General features: G+C 48.7%; 2 protein-coding genes across 2 annotated transcripts; both read right to left on the bottom strand.

Annotated features, from left to right (window-relative positions):
* Nucleotides 1–2,964: 2,964 nt before the first annotated feature.
* LOC102108244 (keratin, type II cytoskeletal 75-like) lies at nucleotides 2,965–7,601 on the bottom strand. Its single transcript, XM_005532009.3, has 9 exons — nucleotides 7,019–7,601; nucleotides 5,855–6,069; nucleotides 5,285–5,345; nucleotides 4,996–5,091; nucleotides 4,588–4,752; nucleotides 4,286–4,411; nucleotides 3,835–4,055; nucleotides 3,562–3,593; nucleotides 2,965–3,455 (listed from the first exon to the last, which is right to left on the bottom strand). Exons 1-9 carry the CDS (start codon nucleotides 7,511–7,513, stop codon nucleotides 3,259–3,261), a joined length of 1,608 nt encoding a protein of 535 aa, XP_005532066.1. The 5' UTR covers nucleotides 7,514–7,601; the 3' UTR covers nucleotides 2,965–3,258.
* A 6,873-nt stretch (nucleotides 7,602–14,474) lies between these two features.
* On the bottom strand, nucleotides 14,475–21,048 carry LOC102108422 (keratin, type II cytoskeletal 6A-like). Its single transcript, XM_005532010.3, has 9 exons — nucleotides 20,397–21,048; nucleotides 19,617–19,831; nucleotides 17,922–17,982; nucleotides 17,227–17,322; nucleotides 16,812–16,976; nucleotides 16,302–16,427; nucleotides 15,877–16,097; nucleotides 15,547–15,581; nucleotides 14,475–15,374 (listed from the first exon to the last, which is right to left on the bottom strand). The coding sequence occupies exons 1-9, from the start codon at nucleotides 20,964–20,966 to the stop codon at nucleotides 15,070–15,072; spliced, it is 1,794 nt and encodes a 597-aa protein (XP_005532067.1). The 5' UTR covers nucleotides 20,967–21,048; the 3' UTR covers nucleotides 14,475–15,069.
* Nucleotides 21,049–22,337: the final 1,289 nt, after the last annotated feature.

Raw genomic sequence — 22,337 nt, forward strand, 5'->3', positions numbered from 1 at the left:
TGTCTCTGCTGTGAGTGCCCAAGCTGAGCACCCACCCCTTGGAGGAGGTGCAACCCTCCCACAGAGCATTCCTGGGAATCCATGGCTTTCCCCATCCATGTCCAGGCACTGGGATATGCCGCAGGTTTTGCAGGTGCATCTTTCAAGAGTTTGTCCTGGTACATGTGGCAGCCAGACAGAAAAGTGAGTGTGATCAGAAGGTCTCAGGGGGGAAATGGGCAGTTTCCCATCGTATCTTTTTGCCTTTCATCCAAGCTTTTTTATTTTTATTTCTATTTTTCTCTCTCTCTTCTTGTTGCATTTGCATTACACACCATGGAATGACAATAACTGTCTTGGGAGTGTTCCAGCTCCTTTGTGTTACAACAAACAACTGTTTTTAAGAGAGAGGAGCTCCTGTGACTGAGCCTCAGGCTGTCCTAAGGAACTCTGTAAAATCCTTATGGGCACCAACCTGCAATCAGCTCCCTCCACACACTGCAAATCCAGGCCCCTGAGTGCCAGCACCATCCATGTCATTATGACTAAGGCTTTAATCTTGGCTGGGCTAGAATTAATGGGGATCATCTTCTCCTACTGAAATACCAGCCCTAGGTCATGGCTGCAATCTGTCAGGATGCAGGAGGTGACAGCCTGGTGACCAGGGCCTTACTCTTGAGCAAGGACAGCTATAGGTTGGTTAGGTATCCAGAAGTGTGATGCCCGGGAAGAACAAATATTCTGTCCTTGGCATTTCCCAGGTTGGATGAAAGGCTTTGCTCTCTATGCTATGACCCAGGTGTGGATGCAGTGGGCGGCATGTTCTGATATCCCTGTTGGACGTGGGACCAAGTGTTGGTGTCACAGATGATGGAAATTCCCTTCTGGGGCAGGTTCTGATATTTCACCATCTGTTGTCAGTCCAAATCAGGGTGATTTGGCACATTTGGGGACATGGTTTAGGGTGGTCATGGTGGTGCTGGACTAGGCAGCTGGAAGATCTCTTCCAACCCTGATGCTTGTGTGGAATGTGGACAGTTTTCACAGAAAGAAAAGGTCTGAGAACACTGTTCATACAATTCCCTCCACATCCTTCCCACTCCCCAGCTGATTTTTGGTGTCTGGTGCTCCGAGACTCCTGCTAATGCCCCATGTATTGACCTTTCACAACGTTAGGGGCTGGAGCATGTCGAGAGATGGGAATGGAACTGGGGAAGGGGTTGGAGCACCAGGGAAAGGTCTGGAGAGCTCCTGAAGGAGCTGGGATGGATCAGCCTGGAGAAAAGGAGTTTTTGGGGAATTCCCTGACAGGAGCGGGCAGCCAGGGGAAAGTCAGGCTCTGATCCAAAAGAAAACAGGACAAGAGGAAGCAGCCTCAGGCTGTGCCAATGAAAGCTTAGGTTGAACATCAGGAGGAATTTCTCCATGGGCATTGGAAGGGGCTGCCCAGGGAGGTGGTGGAGTCCCCCTTCTGGAGGTGTCCAAGGAAGAACTGGACAAGACACTTGGTGCTCTGGGCTGGGTTGCAAGATGGGGATTGTGCACAGGTTGGATTCAATGGCCTGGGAGGGCTTTTCCAACCTCAAGGGTTCTGGGATTTTATGATCCCAAATCCTCATCATTAGAGAGGGTGTGTTTGGACATCAGCAGAAGGAAAGCCATTGGCTGACCTGGTCCATGCTGCTGTTCTGAGGGAGGATATTGCTCCTTCCCTGGAGGCTGCTGAGAGTGGTGGTGGAGCAGGAGTGGGGACCCACAGCAGATCCACAACCAAGCCTGCAAGATTTCAGGAAGGAGATTTCCTCACGGATACACAGGGCATCCTAGAAAATGATGGGAAACTACTGGTCCTGAAGGAAACCCCGAATCCAGTCTGTCATTCTAGCACTGCCAATTCCCTTCTATTTCCCCAAATCTGTGAATATTTTCCTAAGAGGGCTTCTCTATTCATTACTTGAACCTCTTAAAATCCAGGGAGTGAGGGCTCGAATGTTTTTTCCGTTCACATCTGTTCATTCAAGTGACCTTCCAGCAGTGAGATCTGTCACTGCAGATGTTTCTCTGCTTTTACTTCTCCATTAATTTCTCCCAATTAGTCAGAACCACATCTGAAATCCCTATGCCTCCTCTGGTTTTTCTCTTACCTTCTCAAAACAAGACCTTGTCTCCAACATATCCTAAAAACCCAAAGAAATGCTGGATCTTGAAGACTTTCACTTCTCAGCAGCGAAATAAATCCCTTTCTTGGGATTTATTTATAGTTTTTTTATAGTTACTGGGTCAGTGACATTTAATTGAGTGTAGGACCATATCTGGATCATAATTCCTGTTGACCCAATTGTGGACCTGATCCTGCCCCTCTGTATGGTTAGAGTAGAGGGAACACCAGCACCAGGACCCAAACTGAGCACCTTAGCCAAGGAGGGCTCTCAACATCTCAGATGTTGGCACTGCTGGCTCCAAGGTGTGGGTGAGACCAGGGATTTGGGTTAGATGATTCACCTATCAAGGCCAGGGTGGTTGCTCTGGCTCCCCTGGGAATTAATTCCCTCTTGTTTGAGGTTTGTGCAAGTACATCAGACATCTGGCACTGGGATCCCACCCCCAGGATCCAGGCTCTTGGATGCTTGATGGGCTGGGAGCTGCAATTAAACTCAGACCTTTTCCTCTATGCCTAACTCCTGCCTTAGCGTGTCTTGGTGTTTGGCTTCCAGGTGTTTTCCCTGAACAGTGGGGAGGGAATGCTGAAATCAACACTAAGCCTCCCTTTGAGGCTCTGCTGCACTGGGGTGTTCTGGCTGCTGACAATGAAATTCTGAGTGAAATTCTGAGTAAATTTGAGTGAGGAGCAAAAATCTGAGCTTGGTCAAGACCTGAGGGAAAGTTCTTGTTACCTGTGTTTGCATTTGCTCTTGCACCTCTTTAATTAAAAGGACCACAAAATAGAATAAATTACATGTGCATTTTTATTAGACAAACCCCAGAAAGTGAAGAGAGATGAACAGTCATGGGACATATTTTATATACAAAATCCGGCCAAAAAATTGCTGAGCTGGAGCAAGCGAGCTGCAAATTTAACCCAGTGAGATTCAGGTTCCAGGGCTGAGCCCAACAGGATGTGTGCGAGACAACACAGCTGAGAGAGAGTTCCTAAAGTAGGGCTCCTGTAGGACAGGACTTGGGGTGCAGGTGGCCCTGGTTGTGCTTGACCCCACCATGCCCCAGTAAAGGACCAGTTTCGGTGCTTTGTGGTGCATGGTGGTGACTGGAAGGAGAATTTTAGCTCCTGTAACTTCTTCTGGTGGAGGAGCTGGAGACAAACTTCATGCTAGAGCTGCTGCCAGCTCCGAGGGTGGTGCTGCTCATCCCGGGAATGCTCCCACAGTTGAAGCTGTTCCCCAAATTGCAGATCCCCCCTCCCATGCTGAGGTTGCTCCCTCCTCCGTATCCTGTTCCCACTGTTGTTCTGGTGACAGCTGCAAGGAGGAGAAGGAAATGTTTTAGTATCTCTAGGCATTGGCTTCTTGGTGCAGAGACACAGGAATTTTTAAATAAGGTAATTTTTATATTTTAGAAACTTACAGATATTCACTGGGACCCCATCTCCAGCCAGCCTGTTCAGGGATGGAACACAAGGAAGAGGATTAGAAATCTGTTGATATTGGGAGGGGACAATAAGGTACATTTCCCAGAGGCCTTTGGGGAGAAAAATAAAATCACAGCACAATTTGCAGATTTTTGTTTTTTGCATTATCTGGGACAATCTCCCTGGTCTGTGCCCCTATTTAGCATTTCAGAAATGCTGAGCTTCTCCTGTGCCATTCTCAGCCCCAGGGCTAGATGTTTCCCACCCACCTGCACTCCTCGCCCTCCAGCAGCTTCCTGTAGGTTGCAATCTCAATGTCCAGGGCCAGCTTGACATTCATGAGCTCCTGGTATTCCCGGAGCTGCCGAGCCAGGTCAGCCTTGGCCTGTTGCAAAGCGTCCTCCAGCTCGGCCAGTTTGGCTCTGGCATCCTTGAGGGTCAGCTCCCCGCGCTCCTCAGCCTCGGCAATGGCAGCTTTCAGGTTTGCACACTACGGAACACAAAGGTCTACTCAAAGTCCCCACCCCAGACTCAGGTTGTTCTTGCAATCACAAGGCTTTATCCCAGCGCCATCAGCTCCACCAGCTTTAGTGACAGTTTTCTTTTTGAATGAAAAAGAGTCAAACTGAGCTGAACTGCCCAGGTTGCTCCAACCTTGTCCTTCCTCTCCCTGCAAGTCTGGAGGTAAATTAGTTAAAAGTGGGGTTTGCTGCCCTTTACCTGTTTTTTCACGCTGTCAATCTCAGATCGGAGCCGCTGGACGTGGCGGTTGAGCTCCGAGATCTCCTGCTTGGTGTTCCGGAGGTCGTCCCCATGCCTACCAGCCGTGGCCTGCAGCTCCTCGTACTGTCACAGAGAGCAACAACCAGTCAAGGAAAAATACACCATTTTTGGAGTTACCAGGGGCCTGAAAATCCCTCCTCAAGCCCAGATCAGCAGCTGGGAAGGTTTTTTCAGAAGAGTCAGTCTTTATCTGTTCCAGACAAGATAAAGAGATGTAATGGAAACCTCAGATCCTTCACCTTGGTCTGGTACCAGGACTCAGCCTCAGCGCGGCTCCGGTTGGCAATGTCCTCATACTGTGCCTTGACCTCAGAGATGATGCTGTCCAGGTCCAGGTTCCTGTTGTTGTCCATGGTGAGAACCACAGAGGTGTCAGAGATCTGGGTCTGCATCTGGGACAGCTCCTGCAAAGAGCACAGGGAATGAGGTAATTCCCTTGGGAGATGCCTTTTCACCCTTCCAGGTGAGCTGCAGACCTGGGAGAGGTTGTTACAGATTGTTATCTGGACAGCTCAGGTGTTGGTGCAACTCTACAGTGGGGAAGGATTTAGCATCTCCCGGGGGAAGGAATTAGAGGCTCTCAGAGGAATGGAGGGAGAGAAGCTCTTCACCGAGGGCCAAGATGTTTTGAAGCTGGTTGTACTCACTGCTTCATAAAGTGCTCTCAGGAAATTAATTTCTTCACTCAGTGCATCTGCCCTGGCTTGGAGTTCCACCTTGTTCATGTAGGAAGCATCTACATCCTGGGGGATGAGAGATTTTCTGGTGGTTTACACCCCTATCAGTAAATTAGGACCACACATTATGGTAACAGTCTAGGAAGGAAACCATAAGAAAACTAAAGGGGTTGGAATTGTAATGGGTGGATTTGTGACTGAGTGGGTGATCAGAGCTCTACAGTGAGCCATCTCACAGTGTCCTGGAATTTGCTCTCACCTTCTTGAGAGTCACAAATTCATTCTCTGCAATGGTCCTTCTGTTGATCTCATCTTCATACCTAAAGAAGGATAGCACAGGGAGTAATTGTTTGGGCAGGTAACAGGGAGATTTGAGTTTCCTGGAATGAATTTCCTTCAGAGCATTTTGCATACAATGCTCTTTTCCTTTAGTGAGAGACCAGGAGATGAACCAGTTAAAACAAGTACCTCAAAATAATTTTAACAAATCCTTTATTTTTTTACTTTTTCTTGGCCATTAGTCATCCTCCTTCTGCTGTTTTAAACAAATGAAGTGTGCTGCCCTGAAACTTTCAGACCTACTGTGTAATTTTTCCCTCTCAGCAGGTAATTTAGTTAATAAGTCTTTGATCATGCTCCAAAGTATTCCCTAAATGTTGGTGTACTTGGATCTGTTACTAGGTTACTGAGAAAATCTCTCCTTGAGAAAATGTCATTGCTGGGAATTCCAGGATCCCAGACTCTCCTGGACTGCCCATTTGGTTTAACAATGTTGAGAGGAGAAAGGCTGCACCTGCCCAGGTGAGTAGAGCATTAGCTTGAGACTTACTTCTTCTTGAAGTCCTCGACCAGGTACTGGGTGTTGACAAGTTCTCCCTCCAGCCTCCCCTTGTCGCTCAGCAGTGAGTTCAGTTGCACCCGTAGGTTGTTGATGTAGGTCTCGAAAAGCGGCTCCAGATTGTTCCTCACTGTTTTCATTCCCTGCTCCTGCAGCAAACTCCACTTGGTTTCCAGCACTTTGTTTTGTTGCTCAAGGAATCGGACCTGGAAGGAGAAATATCCTGAAGAGGCTTTGAAAGAACAGACTGGAGAGAATTTCTCTGCAAAATGGGAGGGTCTCAGAACTGGCTGAGAGGGTGAAGTGTTCCTTCCAGCTGGTTTTCAGAGCCAAATTCTCAACTGTTGGGAAATTTGACTGCAAGGACCCTGTTCAGTGTTACAAACTGTGGAACAACCCTTGATTTTCTGCCTTCCCATTCATTGTTTAAATTGAGACCAGGTACAGGGATTTTGTGTTAAAAATGTGAGCAAAATCAGATAAGGAGCAAAACAGGGCTTGCTCTCTAATTAAAATATCACTGTTAAGGTGCTGCTCCTCCTTCCCTTCAGTAGAGCTCCCCTACCTCACTAAACGTCAAAAATATTTCAGCATTTTCCTTGAAACCAAGGAGGAGCAGTTTGATCAGAGCAGGAGCTGAGCAGATGTTCTTGTGCATCAGTGAAATACGGTGGACAGACAGATTTGGATCAGATTTTGATATTTTGAACTAAAAATCCAAACATTTTGGTAACAGATTTAAATGCCTTTGAGGGAATTCAAGAATTGAGAAGCTGCTTCTTCCTTGTGCCAATTTCTTGGTAATTTTAGGTGGGTTTCTGGAATTCATTTAATCATCTACAAAGCTGTTCCCAAGGCTCCTGAAATGCTCACTGGAGGAGCCTTAAGTCTCCAAAAGGGTGGGATTGTCCTCTGGAGATTTCTTTCCCCACAGCCTGTGATATGTGGAGCAGCAAATGAGGAGGAACTCAAACACTGGATGATTAATTCATGGCAACCGCTATGGAACAGGTGCCATTCCCTGGAGCTTCCAGGGCATCTTCCAGTCTCATTCCTCACTTCTGTTCCTCCTTGATCAGCTTTTGCCTTCATCAAGCAGAAAAGAAAACTGTCCCTGTCAAAAAAATCAGGTATTTAGGAAAGCTCAGATCTCACCTTGTCAATGAAGGAGGCAAATTTGTTGTTGAGGGTTTTGATTTGTTCCTTCTCCTCTTTTCGGATTCTTTGGATGTTGGGGTCAATCTCCAAGTTGAGCGGTTTCAGGAGGCTCTGATTGATGGAGACTTCGTGGATGCCCCCAGCTGGGAATCCAGGGCCACCCCCAAAGGCCCCATATCCATAGCCAAGATTGGCTGGAACACCAAAGCCGCCCCCGTACATGCTCCCGGCGCCACCACCAAACCCTGCAGAGCCATAGAAGCTGCCACCCCTTCCAGCCACGGAGATCTTCTTGCAACCACCAACATTGTAGAGGCTTTTGCTTCCAAAGCCACCCCCAACCCTGGCAAAGCCACTGCCAGCATTGCAGCTGCCCAGGCGGGTGATGGAGCAGGAGCTGAAGCTGGTCCGGCAGGTGTTGGGGACCACGGCTGAAGCAGCACTGAAGCCACTTCTCCCCCTCTGAATCCTCACAGTGGACTGGCGAGACATTGCTGGGGCTTTTTGGATTGAGGCAGATGCTGAAGCTAGAATAAAGGAGCAAAGGTGCTGGCCTGGAGCAAGGAGTAGGAGGGGAAGGAGAGAGGTGAACCTGTGCTCACAAGGGCTGGGGAGAGCCCTTTTATGCATGTATGAGCCTGGGATGGGTTGGATGAGGTGGATCATCTTTCTGATGAATTAGGCTTGGCATGTCCAACAGCATTCTGGAGAGTGAACTCACTCTGCACACACGCCCTGCTAAAATAATACAGCCCAGGTTCTCAGCAACAGGGAATTGTTTGGGAATAACTGTCGCCGGTCTTTGTAGACAGCCAGACTCGTCCCCATTTCAAAGCTGGAAAGTGCTGATGAGTCACGTTGGGCACTGGCAGCAAAACACCGCTCAAGTGCCTGTCAGTCAACACCTCTGTCACTGGAAAACTTCATCCCTCGGGATTGCTTTCGCCCCTTCTTTTGTTCACAAGCAGGGCTTGGGAAAGTTTAAATCCTTTTGCTTTAGGAGCGGGACCAGTGCCAGTTCCACAGCCAGCCCTGCAGTCAATTGTTTTATCCTGGGGTTTTGGGATATCTCTGTGATACGATTCTTGTGAAATTTGCCCAGAGAGGTTGTGGACTCCCCATCTCTGGAAGTGTCCAAGGCTGGGTTTAATGGTACTTGGAGCAAGCTGGTCTATGGCAGGTGTCCCTGTCCGTCAGACTAGATGATCTTAAAGGTCCCTTCCAACCCAAACCCTCTTGTGATTCTGTGGACACGCAGTCCCCTCGGAGCCACCACAGAAATCAGCAGATACAGTTTTGCTCCCCATCCCTAAGAAGCTCAGGTCCCTCTGGAAATCTTGCTGGAAATCCTGCTTCTCCAGGCTTATTCCACTGTCTTAAAGAATATATTTATGTGAATAAAAATGGAATATTTTGACAAGATCTTTTTGTTCCTATGTGGATTTTACAGCTGCCACTGAGCTCTGTCACAAACACGTGCTGCTACCTCGGGTTTGAGGGTTTGGACTTTATTTTAGCAGGATGAAAACAAATAAGCAAACAACTAAGAAATAAATACATAGGAGGAAAGATTGTGGGAATGGGAACTGCTTTGACTCCACTGGCTCTGTGGAAATGGAGTGCTCCAGGGCTGTTCCCAATGCACACATTAAACACAATGTCATTTCTCAAGTATTTAATCAACTCCTTCAGCACATCTGGAAGTGTGATCCTGCCTGCTGAAATCCACTGGAAAGTGCTCTACAGGATTCCCTCTGCCCAGATCCACAGGACACTCTAGGACACCCTGGGTCTTTCCTTTCCCACCACAGGTAGCAGCACACCCCTTTGCATTTAACAGGTGGTTTGACTAATAATAAAAGATAAAAATGTAAAACACAATTCATTTTAAGGGACAAAAGTGCTTGTGGTGTTTTGTGTTGTTCAGGAAAATAGGATTTGTATTTAATTTATTTATACAAAAGACTGAAATTCTAAATGTATAACCCTGAGCAGCTTCCTCTTGTGCTGGCTGCAGGCCAGAGCAGCTTCTGCAGCAGCACAGGAAGAATGGAATAATGAGGAATCAATGGAATAATGAGGAATCACCACAGTGGGGGCAGTTGTGCTTCCATCTGCCCCTGCCTGGCGATGTAGCCAAGTACAGGAAACTCCCAGAAATTCTTTGTGTACCTGTTATTTCCCAGCTGTCTGAGGGACAATGTTTGCAATGGAGGTTTTAAATTCAGTGTTATTCTTAGACAAGGTTTGTCAGGTTGTTTTTGTGTTTATTGTCAGACTGAGCTTTTATTGCAAGGAAGAGCTGAATTCTGCAAGTTTTGCAGAATGAGTCTGTGTCACTGGGTCTGACTCTGCACCCCTGGGACCTGGAAGCAAACAGACTGTAAGCAAAGTCTGTGTCCAAAGGGCATTTTTAAAAAGATTATTGATCAGCCTGGAGGCTTTGCCCACCAACATACAGATATCAGGACTTGAGGTCATGAGATTCATTCCCACATGCTGGATTTCTGTCCCAGGCAGAAAGATTTCTAACTGAAAGAGGAGAAAACTGGGTTGGATATTGGGAAGAAATTCCTCCCTGTGAGCATGGCAAGGCCCTGGCACAGGTTGCCCAGAGAACCTGTAGCTTCCCCATCCCTGGAAGTGTCCAAGGCCAGGTTGGAGCAGCCTGGGATAGCGGAGGGTGTCCCTGCCCATGGCAGGGATGGAATAGGCTTTGAAGTCCTTTCCCACCCAAACGACTCCATGACTGTAAGATACTCAAAAGTAGCTGGAAGTTGCTAGCCCATGGTTCCTTCGGGAATTGCTCTCTCAGCTCTCTCCATCTGCCCTAACTCTGAGTACCTGAAAGGAGTTTTATTCCAATTTTTCCAGTAGAGATCAGCACCAAAGAGCAGATCCTCCCTCCCTAGGGAGATGCACAATGTGGGGAGTTTGGGTGTGCAGGGCAGAGCCCCCCCAGTTCTCCCAGTGGGATGTGTCAGTGCTTTCCTTTTTACAAAGGCTCCCTTTACATCTGAAACTTGTCTTTTTTTGGCTAAGGAATCTACCAAGTGCGTTGGAGCCCATAGTTAATAACAGTAGTAATAATGCAGATCCTCCAAGCAACTGAGAAGGAATTAATTTCTTTCCATTCCACATTCTGCCAGGGTGGAGGTAATGTGGTTGTCACTCATCCAGAAGGAATTTCAGAGGTAATTACAAAAGGCAGAACTGGGAGCACAAGGAGCTGTAGCTACAGGTTTGGGATATGAGCTGATGGAAAGGGGGGTCCCCACCCTGCTCTGTTGATGAAACACAGGGTTTCCAGGTAGCTCCTGGGAGAGTGTCTCCCATGATCCTGCAGCTCCAGACATGGAATGAATTTGCTGCTCTGGTACAGGAGCCTCCTAATACAGAGGTTCCAGAGGATGGTGCTGGAGCTTACCCACCGCTCAGGAGTTCTTCCTCCTGATCCTACCTCAGCAGCTGTGTCTGGGCAGGTCCCTCTGGGCCAGAGCTCCCCCGGTGTGAGAGAGGCTGGGCGGGTTCTGGAGCTCACTTCCCTGCCCCTCATCGTTTCTTCCCACCAGGATGAATAGTCTCTGCAAGGCCAGAGCAAGAGGCAGGAGAACATTTTACAAATGCTGTAAACCTGGGAGTAAAGTCTTGGCTGAATTTGCATCTGGCACCATGCTACTGTCAAGGTAAAAACCTCTCCTTTGAGAATAGGGAGTTCTGCCTCTGTCAGGGCAATATATGCAATTCCAGCCCCTTTAGTGAGAAATCTGAGCCATTTTTCTGTGGTTTAGTGAAAAGGGATGCCTCCAACAGCTTTTCATCACCTCCTTTCCATCTCTCTGCTCCGCCACTCCTGTCCAGAATCCACTTTGGAATCCTTCATCTGATGCAACTTCTCAGACTGAAATTTTTGGATGTTCCTCTCTGTGTTTTGTTTGCAAAAATAACCATATTTGTAAATCAAGAGCATGTCAAAGTACCTTGAGTTGGTTCACCTATGCTACCTAATCTCAGTTTAATTATCAGCAAAGTCAAGACTGTAATTTAGGTTAACTGTTTAAATTAAAGCCTTTGGGTTAATCTTGGGCTTCCAAACTAAATTCAAGCCCGACTCATTTTGGGCATAATTTACGATTTCATCCCATATTAATGAAGACCAGCAAGAGTGAGGTTTTTCCACAGGAGATCACTGAACTCACAGCATCCCTGTGCTGTGGGGCCAGGCCCCTCTGAGACCTCCTGGGTGGGAGACGAGAGTCCATGAATCCCATTTCCTGAAGGGATGAATTAGGATGAGCTCCTCAAAAAGTTTTCCCATAGGTGTTGCCCTGTGCTGGGTCCTTTGAGCCTGTTCCCAGCAGTGTCTGGAGGCCAGTCAGCTCCAGCTCCTGGGTGACTTTGAAGTGTAGGTGTGACCTGCTTTCCCCAGATAATTGTTTTCCGTGCCAGCACGGAGACTCTTGTCCAGTCCAGGCTTTGTGAAGAGATTCACCTCCATCACTGCTGCCTTGCACACACCTGGGAGGGCTTGCTCTCTCTGGAGTTTGTTGCATCTTGAAGGACCCTCAGACTTCTGGAGGGGTCTGGTACCTCCTTTCTCCTGTTCTGGTGCCTGGATGGTGGCACCTTAAGGAACCTGGGTCCTCCACATCTCCTTGTAATGCCTTTGGGGTATCCCCTGCTCCAGGCTGGGCTGCTGGGGCTGTGACCCTGCCTGAAAACATGAACTCCAAAGGCTGAAGGTGGTCACAGGGTATTTGTCTTATCCCATCCTTTCTTCTGGCCCTGGGACATGTCTTTTCTCCCAGTAAAGAGCACAGAGCCCTGGACATGGTGTTTTTGGGGAGTCCCACAGTTTTGGTGAGCTCTGTGCACATTCCACATCCCTCAGCTCCATCCTGCTCCTGGCTTGGCTTTCCTTCCAAAGATCCATAGGAGTTTAATTTCTCTCTGTTAAAACAAAGCTGGATTGGCACAGGGAGCTGGGAAGATAAACAAGGATTATCCATGTGTCCTGGAAATTGGATACAATCACAGGGCAGCAATTCCAGGGGACCTCATGTTTATTTGCCACTTTTCTGTCCTCAGGGATTGGTTCCATTCCTGACCACCAACTGCTTTGGGCAGCAGAATATTGCTCCAAGTGAGCAGATGCCAGGTGGGAATATTGTTCCACTCTGGATTTTCTGCATCATGTGTTGCCTTCCCTGCAGGCATTTTGTGTCTTGTTTCATTCACAGCCTGTGCAAATAAACAATTAGCAAATTAAAATAATTTTCTTTGATGGAAATTCTGCTTTTAAGTCAAAAAAACTGCCAGGTTTCATTTTGGAATTGTTAATGGAAGTTGGTTCAGTTTTTGGACAGGATCATTCCTATAGGAAACGTTGAAATTAAATGTTGGGTTTCAGAAAATGTTTCACCCTGTGTTTTGGCGGCAGTTAAAATCACATGTCATGTTTGACTTGAGTGTGTTAAATTTTCCAGGTCTCTGCAAATCAGGAGGATGGAGGTTGAATACAGCTTTTTGCATCTACACTGAAAACTCACAAAGATGTGCCAGGATGGACTCTTAGAACACTTCACTGGAAGGAGAAAACAACAGAGCTGCTCCGGGCTTTTTTGGCTGTATCCTCACCCTCACCTGCAGGTGACAGACCCAGCACTGGCTCACGGAGACTCAGGAGCTGTTCTGCGGCCATGGGGATGGGTAAGGATTTGGCAAAGATGTTTCATAGAGGGTTCATTGGTGGTGGACTCATGTGTTGATGTGGCCGATGGTCCAGTGTGTTTGTGCAACTTGGGTTAAAAATCAAAAACCATCAGATTTGACATTTTCAGTAATAAACCCCAACAAATTTGGCTGCTCTGGCTCCAGCCACCACCTCGGCTCTGGGAGCTCATCCCCATTCCCTCAAATCAGTCTAAGAAACAAGGCTAGATGCTTGAAAAGTGGGTAAAACTCTTCATTGAATGGAGCTGAACCATTCACCCCCCATAAAACCTCTTGTGGTGCAAAGGGGCTGCCCCAGCTTTCCCAAGACATTGTTCCATGGCCCTTTCCAGGCGCCGGAGTGGAGCCTCGGGATGTCCATCCCACCATAGGACCATTGGGCGGGACCATTGCTTTCCCTGCTCTGGGTCCCCACCTGCTGGAGATGCTAGGTTGGCTTGGCCGGGACTCTCGTACCTGCACCAGGTGATGGATGAGGAGGTCTCATTGCTGTGGGAGCTCAAAGGCTTTTCCCCGGAAAGCTGCTCTGGAATGTTGCACGAGGGGCTTTTTCTGGCAGACCCAGCTAATGCCCCCTCTCCTCTCCACACCCAGCTGGAGGTTGCAGGGATTGAGGGATGGGTTGATGGATGCTGACCATCTCCTCTTGGGACCAGCATTCCCAAAGTGTGGATTCTTCCTCATCTGCCCCTTTTCTGCCCTGGCTCTTTACTTGCCTGTGGTTCTTGTCCTGCCGTTGGGGCTGGATTCCCACCTTGTGTGGTGCTGCTCCATTCCTGCCAGGATCCACACCTGGTGCTGTCAGGGAGAGGGATCAGGAGACACCTGTGGAGCCACCGGAGTGAGCCCAGGACTGGTATGGGATCTCAGCTGAAACCAGGCAGGTCATGGAAAGCTCCTGGGCAGCTTGGTGGGATTTAGGAGAGTGAAGTGCTGGGGGCATCTTGGAAGACCTCAGGTTCACTCCAAATGAGACCCCGAAACTGCCCTTGCAGAGGAGCAGCCAGGATGTTTCATGGGATATTTGTGTGTCTCGGGAAACCTCAGTGTGCAAACAGTTGTCTGTGTGCAGATTTTGGGTGCCTTGCCCTGTTCCTGCCCCTGCAGCTGCTCTTCCCAATCAGGGCAATGTCCACCTTCTCCACCCCCTTCCTGCTGTGTGCCAGTCTTGCTGTGCTGATGCCAGAGGTGGGTACTCTGATGTACCATTTACTCCAGCTTGTACAAACTAATGGCTGAGCCATGCCCTGCATGAGCCAGCCCATGAAACCCAAATAAACCTTTGGGAATCACCTTCCTTTTCCCCACTTCCCTATACTTCCTTCGTCCTTCAGTGACAGACAGAAAGGGCAGGTAACCACCACAGTGGGATTCATCCAGCTTTTGGCTCAGATCTGAGGCAGCTTTTCCTTCCTGTGCCTCAGTTCTCCATCCATAGAATCATGGGATACTTTGGGTTGGAAGGAACCTTAAAGTCCATCCAGTTCCACCTACATGCCATGGGCAGGCGCACCTTCCACAGACCAGGTTGCTCATCCCACCCTCCTTTCCATTTGTCCCAACTTGTCCTAGAGCCCAAGTCCTAAAACTGAGTTTTGTTTCCTCAAGGAGCCAATCCTGTCTCAGGAACTGCCCTCAGGTCATCCCCAGTGCAGCAGGGACACGGCACAGACCAATACCCGCAGCAGGAGAAGGGAAGAAAAGCCAAAACCCAACAGAGTTTAAAAATGACAAATGCTCTTTTATTGGACCTTACAGTAGGTTAGGCATGGAAGTGAGGAGGCTGCAGCCATGAGGATGAGTAGTTAGAAATCTTATACACACAAAGCAAAAACCTTTCCCACAAGTGCTGGAGAAAACAGGAGGGGCTGGAAGAAATCTTTAATTGCAGACAAAACCTTTGGAGGTTGTAACGTGCTGGGAAGCAGAGGCTTTTAGAGCTTCTTGGAGGTGTTTCCACTGCTGAGGACCTGGGACTGTGGTTCCACAAGGCTGTGATTCACCCTTGGAATGGGATGAATGAAATGCTTTTCCCTCTTCCACATTAGTGCTTCCCTTTCCCTTTAAAGGCCTGACTTTGAAGAGAGACCAAGGGCTTGCTGACAGAGGGGCACCGTGGGGTCCAGACCCAGCCAGTTACCTGTTACAACCTGCGCTTCTGCCAAAGGTGCTCCAGATTCTCATGGAGGGGTCCTGGTCCCCCCCACTGCCCCAGAGGTGAAAGATGGAGGAAGGAGAGGCTCTAGCGCAGCTATTTACACCATGATCTGCAGGGCAGGAGGCCAGCATTGCTGATGGTCATGTGCTTGCCAGCCTTATCTGATGGTCTTTTTGCTGGTGGTGGTCTTGGAAACGATCCTGACACTGCCTCCCGTGCTGGAGCTGATACCCCGGCTGCTCCCAGAGCTGAAGGAGCTGCTTCCACCATAGCTGAGCCCCCCAGAGAAACCTCCACTGCCTCCTCCAAAGCCTCCACTGCCGCCAAAGCCTCCGCTGCCACCTCCGAAGCCGCTGCTGCTCATGGTGTAGCTGCTGCTGCCGCCGCCACTGCCCATGCCGAGCCCTCCGCCCAGGCAGTTCCCGCCGCTGTAGCCCATCCCACTGGAGCTGCTGACCACGGCTGAGAATGAACCAGGAACACCCATGTGAGGGGACAGCTGGACCCCCGAGGTGGGGGAGACCTGCAGTGTCACCCCCTAGGTGAAGGGTGGGTGGGAAGAGGTGGAAGGGGGGCAGATAAAAAGAGGTGGAAGGACAAGAATATGAAGAGGTGGAAGGGAGGTGATACTCACAGACACTGACAGCTCCAACTCCTTCTCCAGCCAGCCTGTTGGGAAAAGGGAAAATGAGCAATAATTGCCAAAACCTTGTCCATGGGACCATCTAATTAGGCCTGCATGGCCTTCAGTAGGGTGGGGTGTGTTTGTATTACAGGTGAAAGGTGACAGTGATAATTTTTATCAGTATCAGGGGCCAAGAGCTGGAGAAAAAAAACTTTGCCTACAAAGTTTACAATTTCAAGCATCCCTCTGTCTGCCCTGGTGCTCCAGACCCTTGGGAAGAGTGTTTGACACCAAGGAGATGGTCCCTGGTCAGCACACAGCATATCTACGTGTCCTCACCTGCTCTCCTCGCCCTCCAGCAGCTTCCTGTACGTTGCGATCTCAATGTCCAGGGCCAGCTTGACATTCATGAGCTCCTGGTATTCCCGGAGCTGCCGGGCCAGGTCAGCCTTGGCTTTCTGCAGGGCATCCTCCAGCTCAGTCAGCTTGGCCTTGGCGTCCTTGAGGGCCATCTCCCCACGCTCCTCAGCCTCGGCAATGGCTGCTTGGAGATTGGCACACTGGGAGTGGGGAGAACAGGCAATTGTTACATTTGGGCTCCTCAAACCACTCTCCTGAGTGTTGCTGGGGGGTTGTGGACACTGGCTGGTGGCTCCCAGGATGGCACTGAGGGCTCCTGATGGAACCTAGCTCTTCCTGCTGTGCCTGACCACCATCACCTCCCACCCACCTCCTCCTGCTCTGCAAGAGTATCCCCCTCCTACCTGTTTCTTCACGCTGTCAATCTCATTTCGCAGCCTCTGGACCATCCGGTTGATCTCTGAAATCTCAATCTTGGTGTTCCTCAGGTCATCCCCATGTCTCCCAGCAGAGACCTGGAGCTCCTCATACTGGCACAGGGAAAGGAGGAGAGCACTGGTGAGCACTGGGAGCTCAGAGAAGGGTGAAGGGACTTCAGGGAGAAAAGTGCAGGTCTGGATGAGGGTTAAGGGGTGGGAGACAAGATTCCTCTGAAATCTGCCCATGGAATAACACTACTTGTCCTTAGGTCTCAATATGTGCTGGGAAAGCAGTGCCTGATGACACAGGAGACGTGGGCATTGTGACCTACAAGAACCTAGAAGGGGAAGTATTTAAGGCCAGTTCTATCAGTGACTCTGTGAGTCCAAGGTCAAAACTTTTGAGCATTTTGTCCCTGTCTCCCTTCAGGTTATGGGAAATAATTTCTGATCTATTCTGACCATGGAAATCAGTCTGTCACCTGAGTTACCCACCTTATTCTGGTACCAAGCCTCAGCCTCGGCCCGACTCCGGTTGGCGATGTCCTCGTACTGTGCCTTGACCTCGGCGATGATGCTGTTGAGGTCTAGGTTCCGGTTGTTGTCCATGGACAGGACCACGGAGGTATCGGACACTTGCTGCTGCATCTGGGACAACTCCTGTAGAAGATGCAAAAAGTGAAGTTAATGGTCTGGTGTCCATGGTGGAAACCACAGAGATGAGGTGATCTGGGAGTCCTCCCCGCCAAGCTGTTTTCTTGCATTTCCCCTGCTCCATCTCCATTTTGTAACTTATTTCTGCATTATCATTTCCAAAAGGCTGGGACCACTATCTCCTCTGCTCCCATAGAGCCCTGGGTGTGGGGTCTATGGGGCAGGACCTTGGGGGTGGTCTCCAGGAGCCACTCACCGCCTCATACAGAGTTCTCAGGAAGTTGATTTCTTCTGCCAGTGCATCAGCCTTGCCCTGGAGCTCAACCTTGTTCATGTAAGCACCATCCACATCCTAAAGAGAAGATACCAATCGTTTCTGATGAAATCAGAACCCAAAGGGGCTTCAGGACACCAATGGGACCATGTCTGCTTCTGGGTCTATTATTCATAGAATCATGGAATGATTTGGGTTGGAAGGGACCTGAAAGCTCATCCAACTCCCACCCCTCCTGTGGGCAGAGATGCCTTCCACAGACCATATTGCCTTGGACTCTTCCATGGATGGGGTAGCAACAGCTTCGCTGGGAAACCTGTGCCACTGCCAGCAGTTCCTTAGGCTCATTTTTATGTCCCTGTGATCAAGGTAATTTTTAAGGTAATGTTGGACATTGACTGTGAGCCAGAACCAGGTTTTTGGGCAGAAGGCAAAGCTGTGACTCACAAAGAGACTGAGCTGAGCTGAGACACAAGAGACCAGAAAACAGGGCAGCTCTATCGGCACAGAGAAGGTTGGGCCCATTCCTGGCCTCAGGAGGACCCAGCCCAGGTTGTGCTGATCTCACAACCTGACCCAGCCATGAGAGTGTAGGACCCCAACTCCTACAAGCTTTGCATGAACTCTGCAAGGTGAGTTAATTCCATTTCCTGGCTCAAAATTCCCAACTCACTCACCTTCTTGAGGACCACAAACTCATTCTCAGCACCTGTGCGCCGGTTGATCTCATCTTCATATCTGCCAGGATAAAAGAGTGAGGGGGTTTAGGTGGAATGAAGAGGTGGGAGCACCCCATTCCCAAATCATCAGTTGTGGCTCATGGATATATTGTGTACTCCCTCATGTTTATCCAGAGCAGACACAGAGCAAATATTACTGTCTTTGAACTGTGGGACTCCGTGGTGTGAGTAGTCCCAGTTAAATTAATATATTTTAATCACTGCCCATAAAGTCAAGCTCATACATAAATGTGCAGATTCAGAGCCTGTTTTGGCAGGAAGCAGGAGCAACCATTCCCGGTGACCTTTGCTCCAAGCAAAGTTATGCAAAAGACTTTCAACAAAGCTGCACTGCAATGCCTACAAATGTATAATAAAGCAGTCATTGATATTTGATATTGTAATAATACTAATGGCTCTGAAGAACCCACTGCAGCATTTAATTAAAACAAAAAACTCCATGCTTGTGCAAGAGAGGATCATTACAGCTTTGACAGTGGTTCTGTGGGACTTTTTATGGCTCTGAGCAACATCCTGTCATCAGATAATCAGGGCAGGGCTTAGCTAGAAAGTAGACTAAACATGCAGGCTCTTGAGACAAAGACCTGTCTTTCAAAGGCAGGTTCATGCCAGTCCTCTCACCAATACTGGCAGAGTTTTCCTTGCAGCCAGATCTCTGAGTGGACAAGGGAAGAGGTGGAAATTAGCTAGTGGACTGCCAACAAACTCCAGACTAGAAATAGAATGTGTTCTCTGTCTCAGGAGATAGCTCTGAAATCCAGACTGTAGAATTCATTGTTTGGGGCCTGGCAATATTTCTAAGAGCCTAGAACGCATTTCAAGACCTCAAATGCACCCAAAACCACAGCAGAAGCTCTACCAGTCCCTCCTGTTCGATCTAAGTGTCTCCTTCCCAGCCCCTCTCCCAAAAATCTGTCTCTTCCCATGCTTAACCACCTAATATTAACATATTCCAGCCCTCCAGGGTAATTCTCAAATTTGCAGTAGGCCAGGGCTGGTTGAAGAAGGGACAGGTTGTTCTCAGCCAAATAAAAGTCAATGGCTTCACCTAAAAATCCCCTCCAAAATCCCCTCCAGGCAGCAGGTGCTGACTGATGCATACTGAGAATGATCCAGCCTCCTTCCACTGGATCCCGTGTCTCAGCAGGGGGTTAATTCCCTCCCCAGGGAAATTTTTTTGCAAAGGGCTGATCAGCTTCCAGGTGATGGGAGCTGAGTGAGCCTGAGCACTCCCAGGTCATCTGGGCCCTCTAGAAAGGCTGGAATTTCCTTCACAGAATGGGAAATGGGGGATTTTTGGAGCTGAAATTTTATTGGCTATGTTTCATTCTGGTTTTGCTTGTTTATTATCCTCACAATTTACTAAGTTTTCTGTTTCCAGGTATATTATTTCAGGAGACTCCAGGGATCAGACCATGACCTCTGTTATGCTGGAGCAGTTACCCAGGAATTCTGTGCTAAACACTGACCTTACTCATGATAAATGTAAAATAACAAGACATAATTCTGGGAAGATGTTTTATGCTGGGAAGAGGAACCTGGATCAAACACCATGTGTGCACCAGCAGGAATGAGCACCAGCCAGGGTTTTCCTAGCTGGAATGACTTACACTGCAGAATGCAATTCCTTACTTGTTCTTGAAGTCTTCTACCATGTCCTGCATGCTCCGGAGCTCAGAGTCCAGCCGGCCCCTCTCTCCCATCAGGCTGTCGAGCTGCCGCCGGAGGTTGTTGATGTAGGCTTCGAAAATGGGCTCCAGGGACTTCCTGGTAACAGTGTGACCCTGCTCTTGGAGAAGGGTCCACTTGGTCTCCAGCACCTTGTTCTGCTGCTCCAAAAAGCGTACCTGGGGAGGAACAAAACCAGGGGCATGTGTGAACAACACACAAAAAAGCTCACAACTGCCAGGAAAAGGTGGGATTACCAACAGAAAAGGTCTAGACATGTTGGGACAATAAGAGGGGAATTATCAGGAGTGTCCCAGTTTAGGGCATTGGATTCTCAAAAGTATTAGAAGCTTCTGGAGATATTTAGCAAGATTTTTTCACAAGTTTTAATCAGGCCAAACATCGGTACTTGCAACTTTAATGTTTCTCCCCCCAGTAGATGTTCAGCCCACCTTACTGGTTTAAACGGGTTCTATTCCATTGTAGAGGAGAAGATCCATCCTCCCTAGGATGGTTTTTACAGGGAAGAGAGAATTACTTTGTCAATAATATAAAGGTGCTGAAAAACTCATCCTTGCTAAGAGGAAACATAAAACAGTTCTTAGTTTTCAGCCAAGCCCATGCTGTTTGTTGGCTGGGATCAGTTCAGGCAAGTCCCTAAATCCAAATGAAGTTTCTTCCTGAAGTTTTTTCCTGAGGCAACTGATAAAGTGCAGGGCTTAATGGTTCAGATCAAACTCTCACCTTGTCGATGAAGGAGGCAAATTTGTTGTTGAGGGTCTTGATCTGCTCCCTCTCCTGTGTTCGCACCTTCTGGATTTCCGGATCAATATCCAGTTTGAGAGGTGCCAGGAGGCTCTGGTTGACAGTCACTTCATGGATGCCACCAGGTGGGCAAACAGGGAACCCAGGGCCTCCTCGGCCACCAAATCCGGGCCCTCCCAGCCCAAATCCACTTCCCAGCCCGTAGCCACCACCACTACCAGCTCCTCCTAAGCCAAAGCCAGTGCCTGCTCCACCACCATAGCCAAGACCAAAGCCGTAGCCGCCCCCGGCTCCACTCCGTAGACCTCCACCGACCGAGCTGTAGGAAATTCTTTTGCTTCCACCTAAGTTATAGAGACTTCTGCTGCCGAAGCCACCGCCAGCTCCAAAGCCTCCTCCACCTCCAGCTCTTCCTCCTCCAACTCTGGAGACAGAGACAGAGCTAAAACTGCTTCTGGTCCCACTGCTACCACCTCCTACGATAGCAGAGCCTGAGCTAAAGCCCCTCATGCCCCCTCCAGTAGATGATCTGAAAGAGATCCGGCTCATGGCTGGTTCAGTTGGGAAGACAAAGAGTAGGAGAGAGGAAAACCAAAAAAGGCTGCGCAGCAGGAAAAGAGCAGAGGGCAATGGAGACAGAAACCCCTGTAATGGGAGAGCTTGGGAGCCTCCTCTTTTATCTGCTTGGAAAACTTGGCACGGGAATTCAGAACTTGACGTGCCTTGCAGCGACTTGCCTTGTCAAACACACCTCGGCTACGGCGAGGTGCTGAAAAATGCATTGTTTGCAGGCAGGAAAGTAACGGCGAGAGGGAGCTCCCCCCTTCACCAAAGCCACCGCTCTGAGTCATGGAATTAGAATTGAATGGGACAAGGTCTACACTCAGGGGCAGGATGAAACATGATTCCCGAGACCCTGGGAGCTGCTTTCCCTCAGGCGAGTCAAGGACTTGCTCGCTTGAGCAAAGATTTTGCAAGTTGCATTTTAAGGTTTAAGACATTGCAAAGGAAAGAAAAACAGGGGCTTTTCCAAGATTTCCAGCTCTGCGACTGGCCATGCGTGTCCTGTTGTTGGCTCAGGAAAGTTTGGTCTGAAGGTGGTTTTAACGATCAGTGCTGATACTGTGATTTTTTTTTTTTTTTTAATATTCAAGTTTGGGTTTTTTTGTCCTGGATCTAAATGTTCATGGGCTTGAAGAGATGAGCTGAGTGGAAGTTGTGTCATGGCAGTATTTTCTTGGATCTTACCAAAAATCATCTCCTCTTGTTCCAGGGGAAACTGAGGAATTAGTTAACATGACTTTGAGAGATGGCAAGTAAATGCCTTTTCCAAAATTACATCAAAATAGCCTAAATAGTGTTTTCCTTAATAGAGACTTATACTATTAAAAAGCTGCTTGAAATGACTGTGCTTCTGTAGTATCTCCTTGTCAGGCTCAGGGTTCAAAAGCTCCCTGTGAAGTGGTATTTTTATCGCTTTTTCTGCCCCCCTGCTTTATATTTATCCAACAGTTTCCATGTCATTGCTGGCTCTCCAAGATGTTCTGTGGAGGGGAATTTACCCACTTTCCTTCCCACCCCCTCCTTCACTTCACTGAGATCACACAGTTGGAAAAATTTTCAAAAATAGCTTGTGCCTCTTGATGTTGCTCCTGGGTGAACCCTTGTGCAGGAGTTTTAACCCCCACAATGAGACTGGGTTGTATAAAGACGTGAGAGCTGGGGATCCTTCTCTTGGGTCCACGAAGAGCTGGACATGAGATACAGGAGAAGAAATCCCCTCATTCCCACTCAAAATAGCTCCCTGAATACTGTTCTGAACTGGATTCTGCCTACTGGCCAGGGTTGCCCACCTTGGCCAGGTGAAGTAATAGTGAAAGACAGAGAGATGAGACCCTGAGCAGCTGAACCAAAAAAATT

This window comes from Pseudopodoces humilis, chromosome 32, assembly GCF_049639895.1.
Source record: "Pseudopodoces humilis isolate 2021_Gansu_Grassland_sample_001 chromosome 32, ASM4963989v1, whole genome shotgun sequence".
Lineage (NCBI taxonomy): Eukaryota > Metazoa > Chordata > Aves > Passeriformes > Paridae > Pseudopodoces > Pseudopodoces humilis.

What these genes read in the sequence shown, in the direction of transcription:
- LOC102108244 (XM_005532009.3), bottom strand. Translation starts at nt 7,513, where the DNA reads ATGTCTCGCCAGTCCACTGTGAGGATTCAGAGGGGGAGAAGTGGCTTC. An exon ending in TGAGAGCACTTTATGAAGCA is followed by an intron (nt 4,753 to 4,995) that starts GTGAGTACAACC and finishes TGCTCTTTGCAG; the next exon opens with GAGCTGTCCCAGATGCAGAC. An exon ending in TTGACAGCGTGAAAAAACAG is followed by an intron (nt 4,056 to 4,285) that starts GTAAAGGGCAGC and finishes TGTGTTCCGTAG; the next exon opens with TGTGCAAACCTGAAAGCTGC.
- LOC102108422 (XM_005532010.3), bottom strand. Translation starts at nt 20,966, where the DNA reads ATGAGCCGGATCTCTTTCAGATCATCTACTGGAGGGGGCATGAGGGGC. An exon ending in TTGCCTCCTTCATCGACAAG is followed by an intron (nt 19,832 to 20,396) that starts GTGAGAGTTTGA and finishes GTTCCTCCCCAG; the next exon opens with GTACGCTTTTTGGAGCAGCA. An exon ending in AGTTTGTGGTCCTCAAGAAG is followed by an intron (nt 17,323 to 17,921) that starts GTGAGTGAGTTG and finishes TCTTCTCTTTAG; the next exon opens with GATGTGGATGGTGCTTACAT.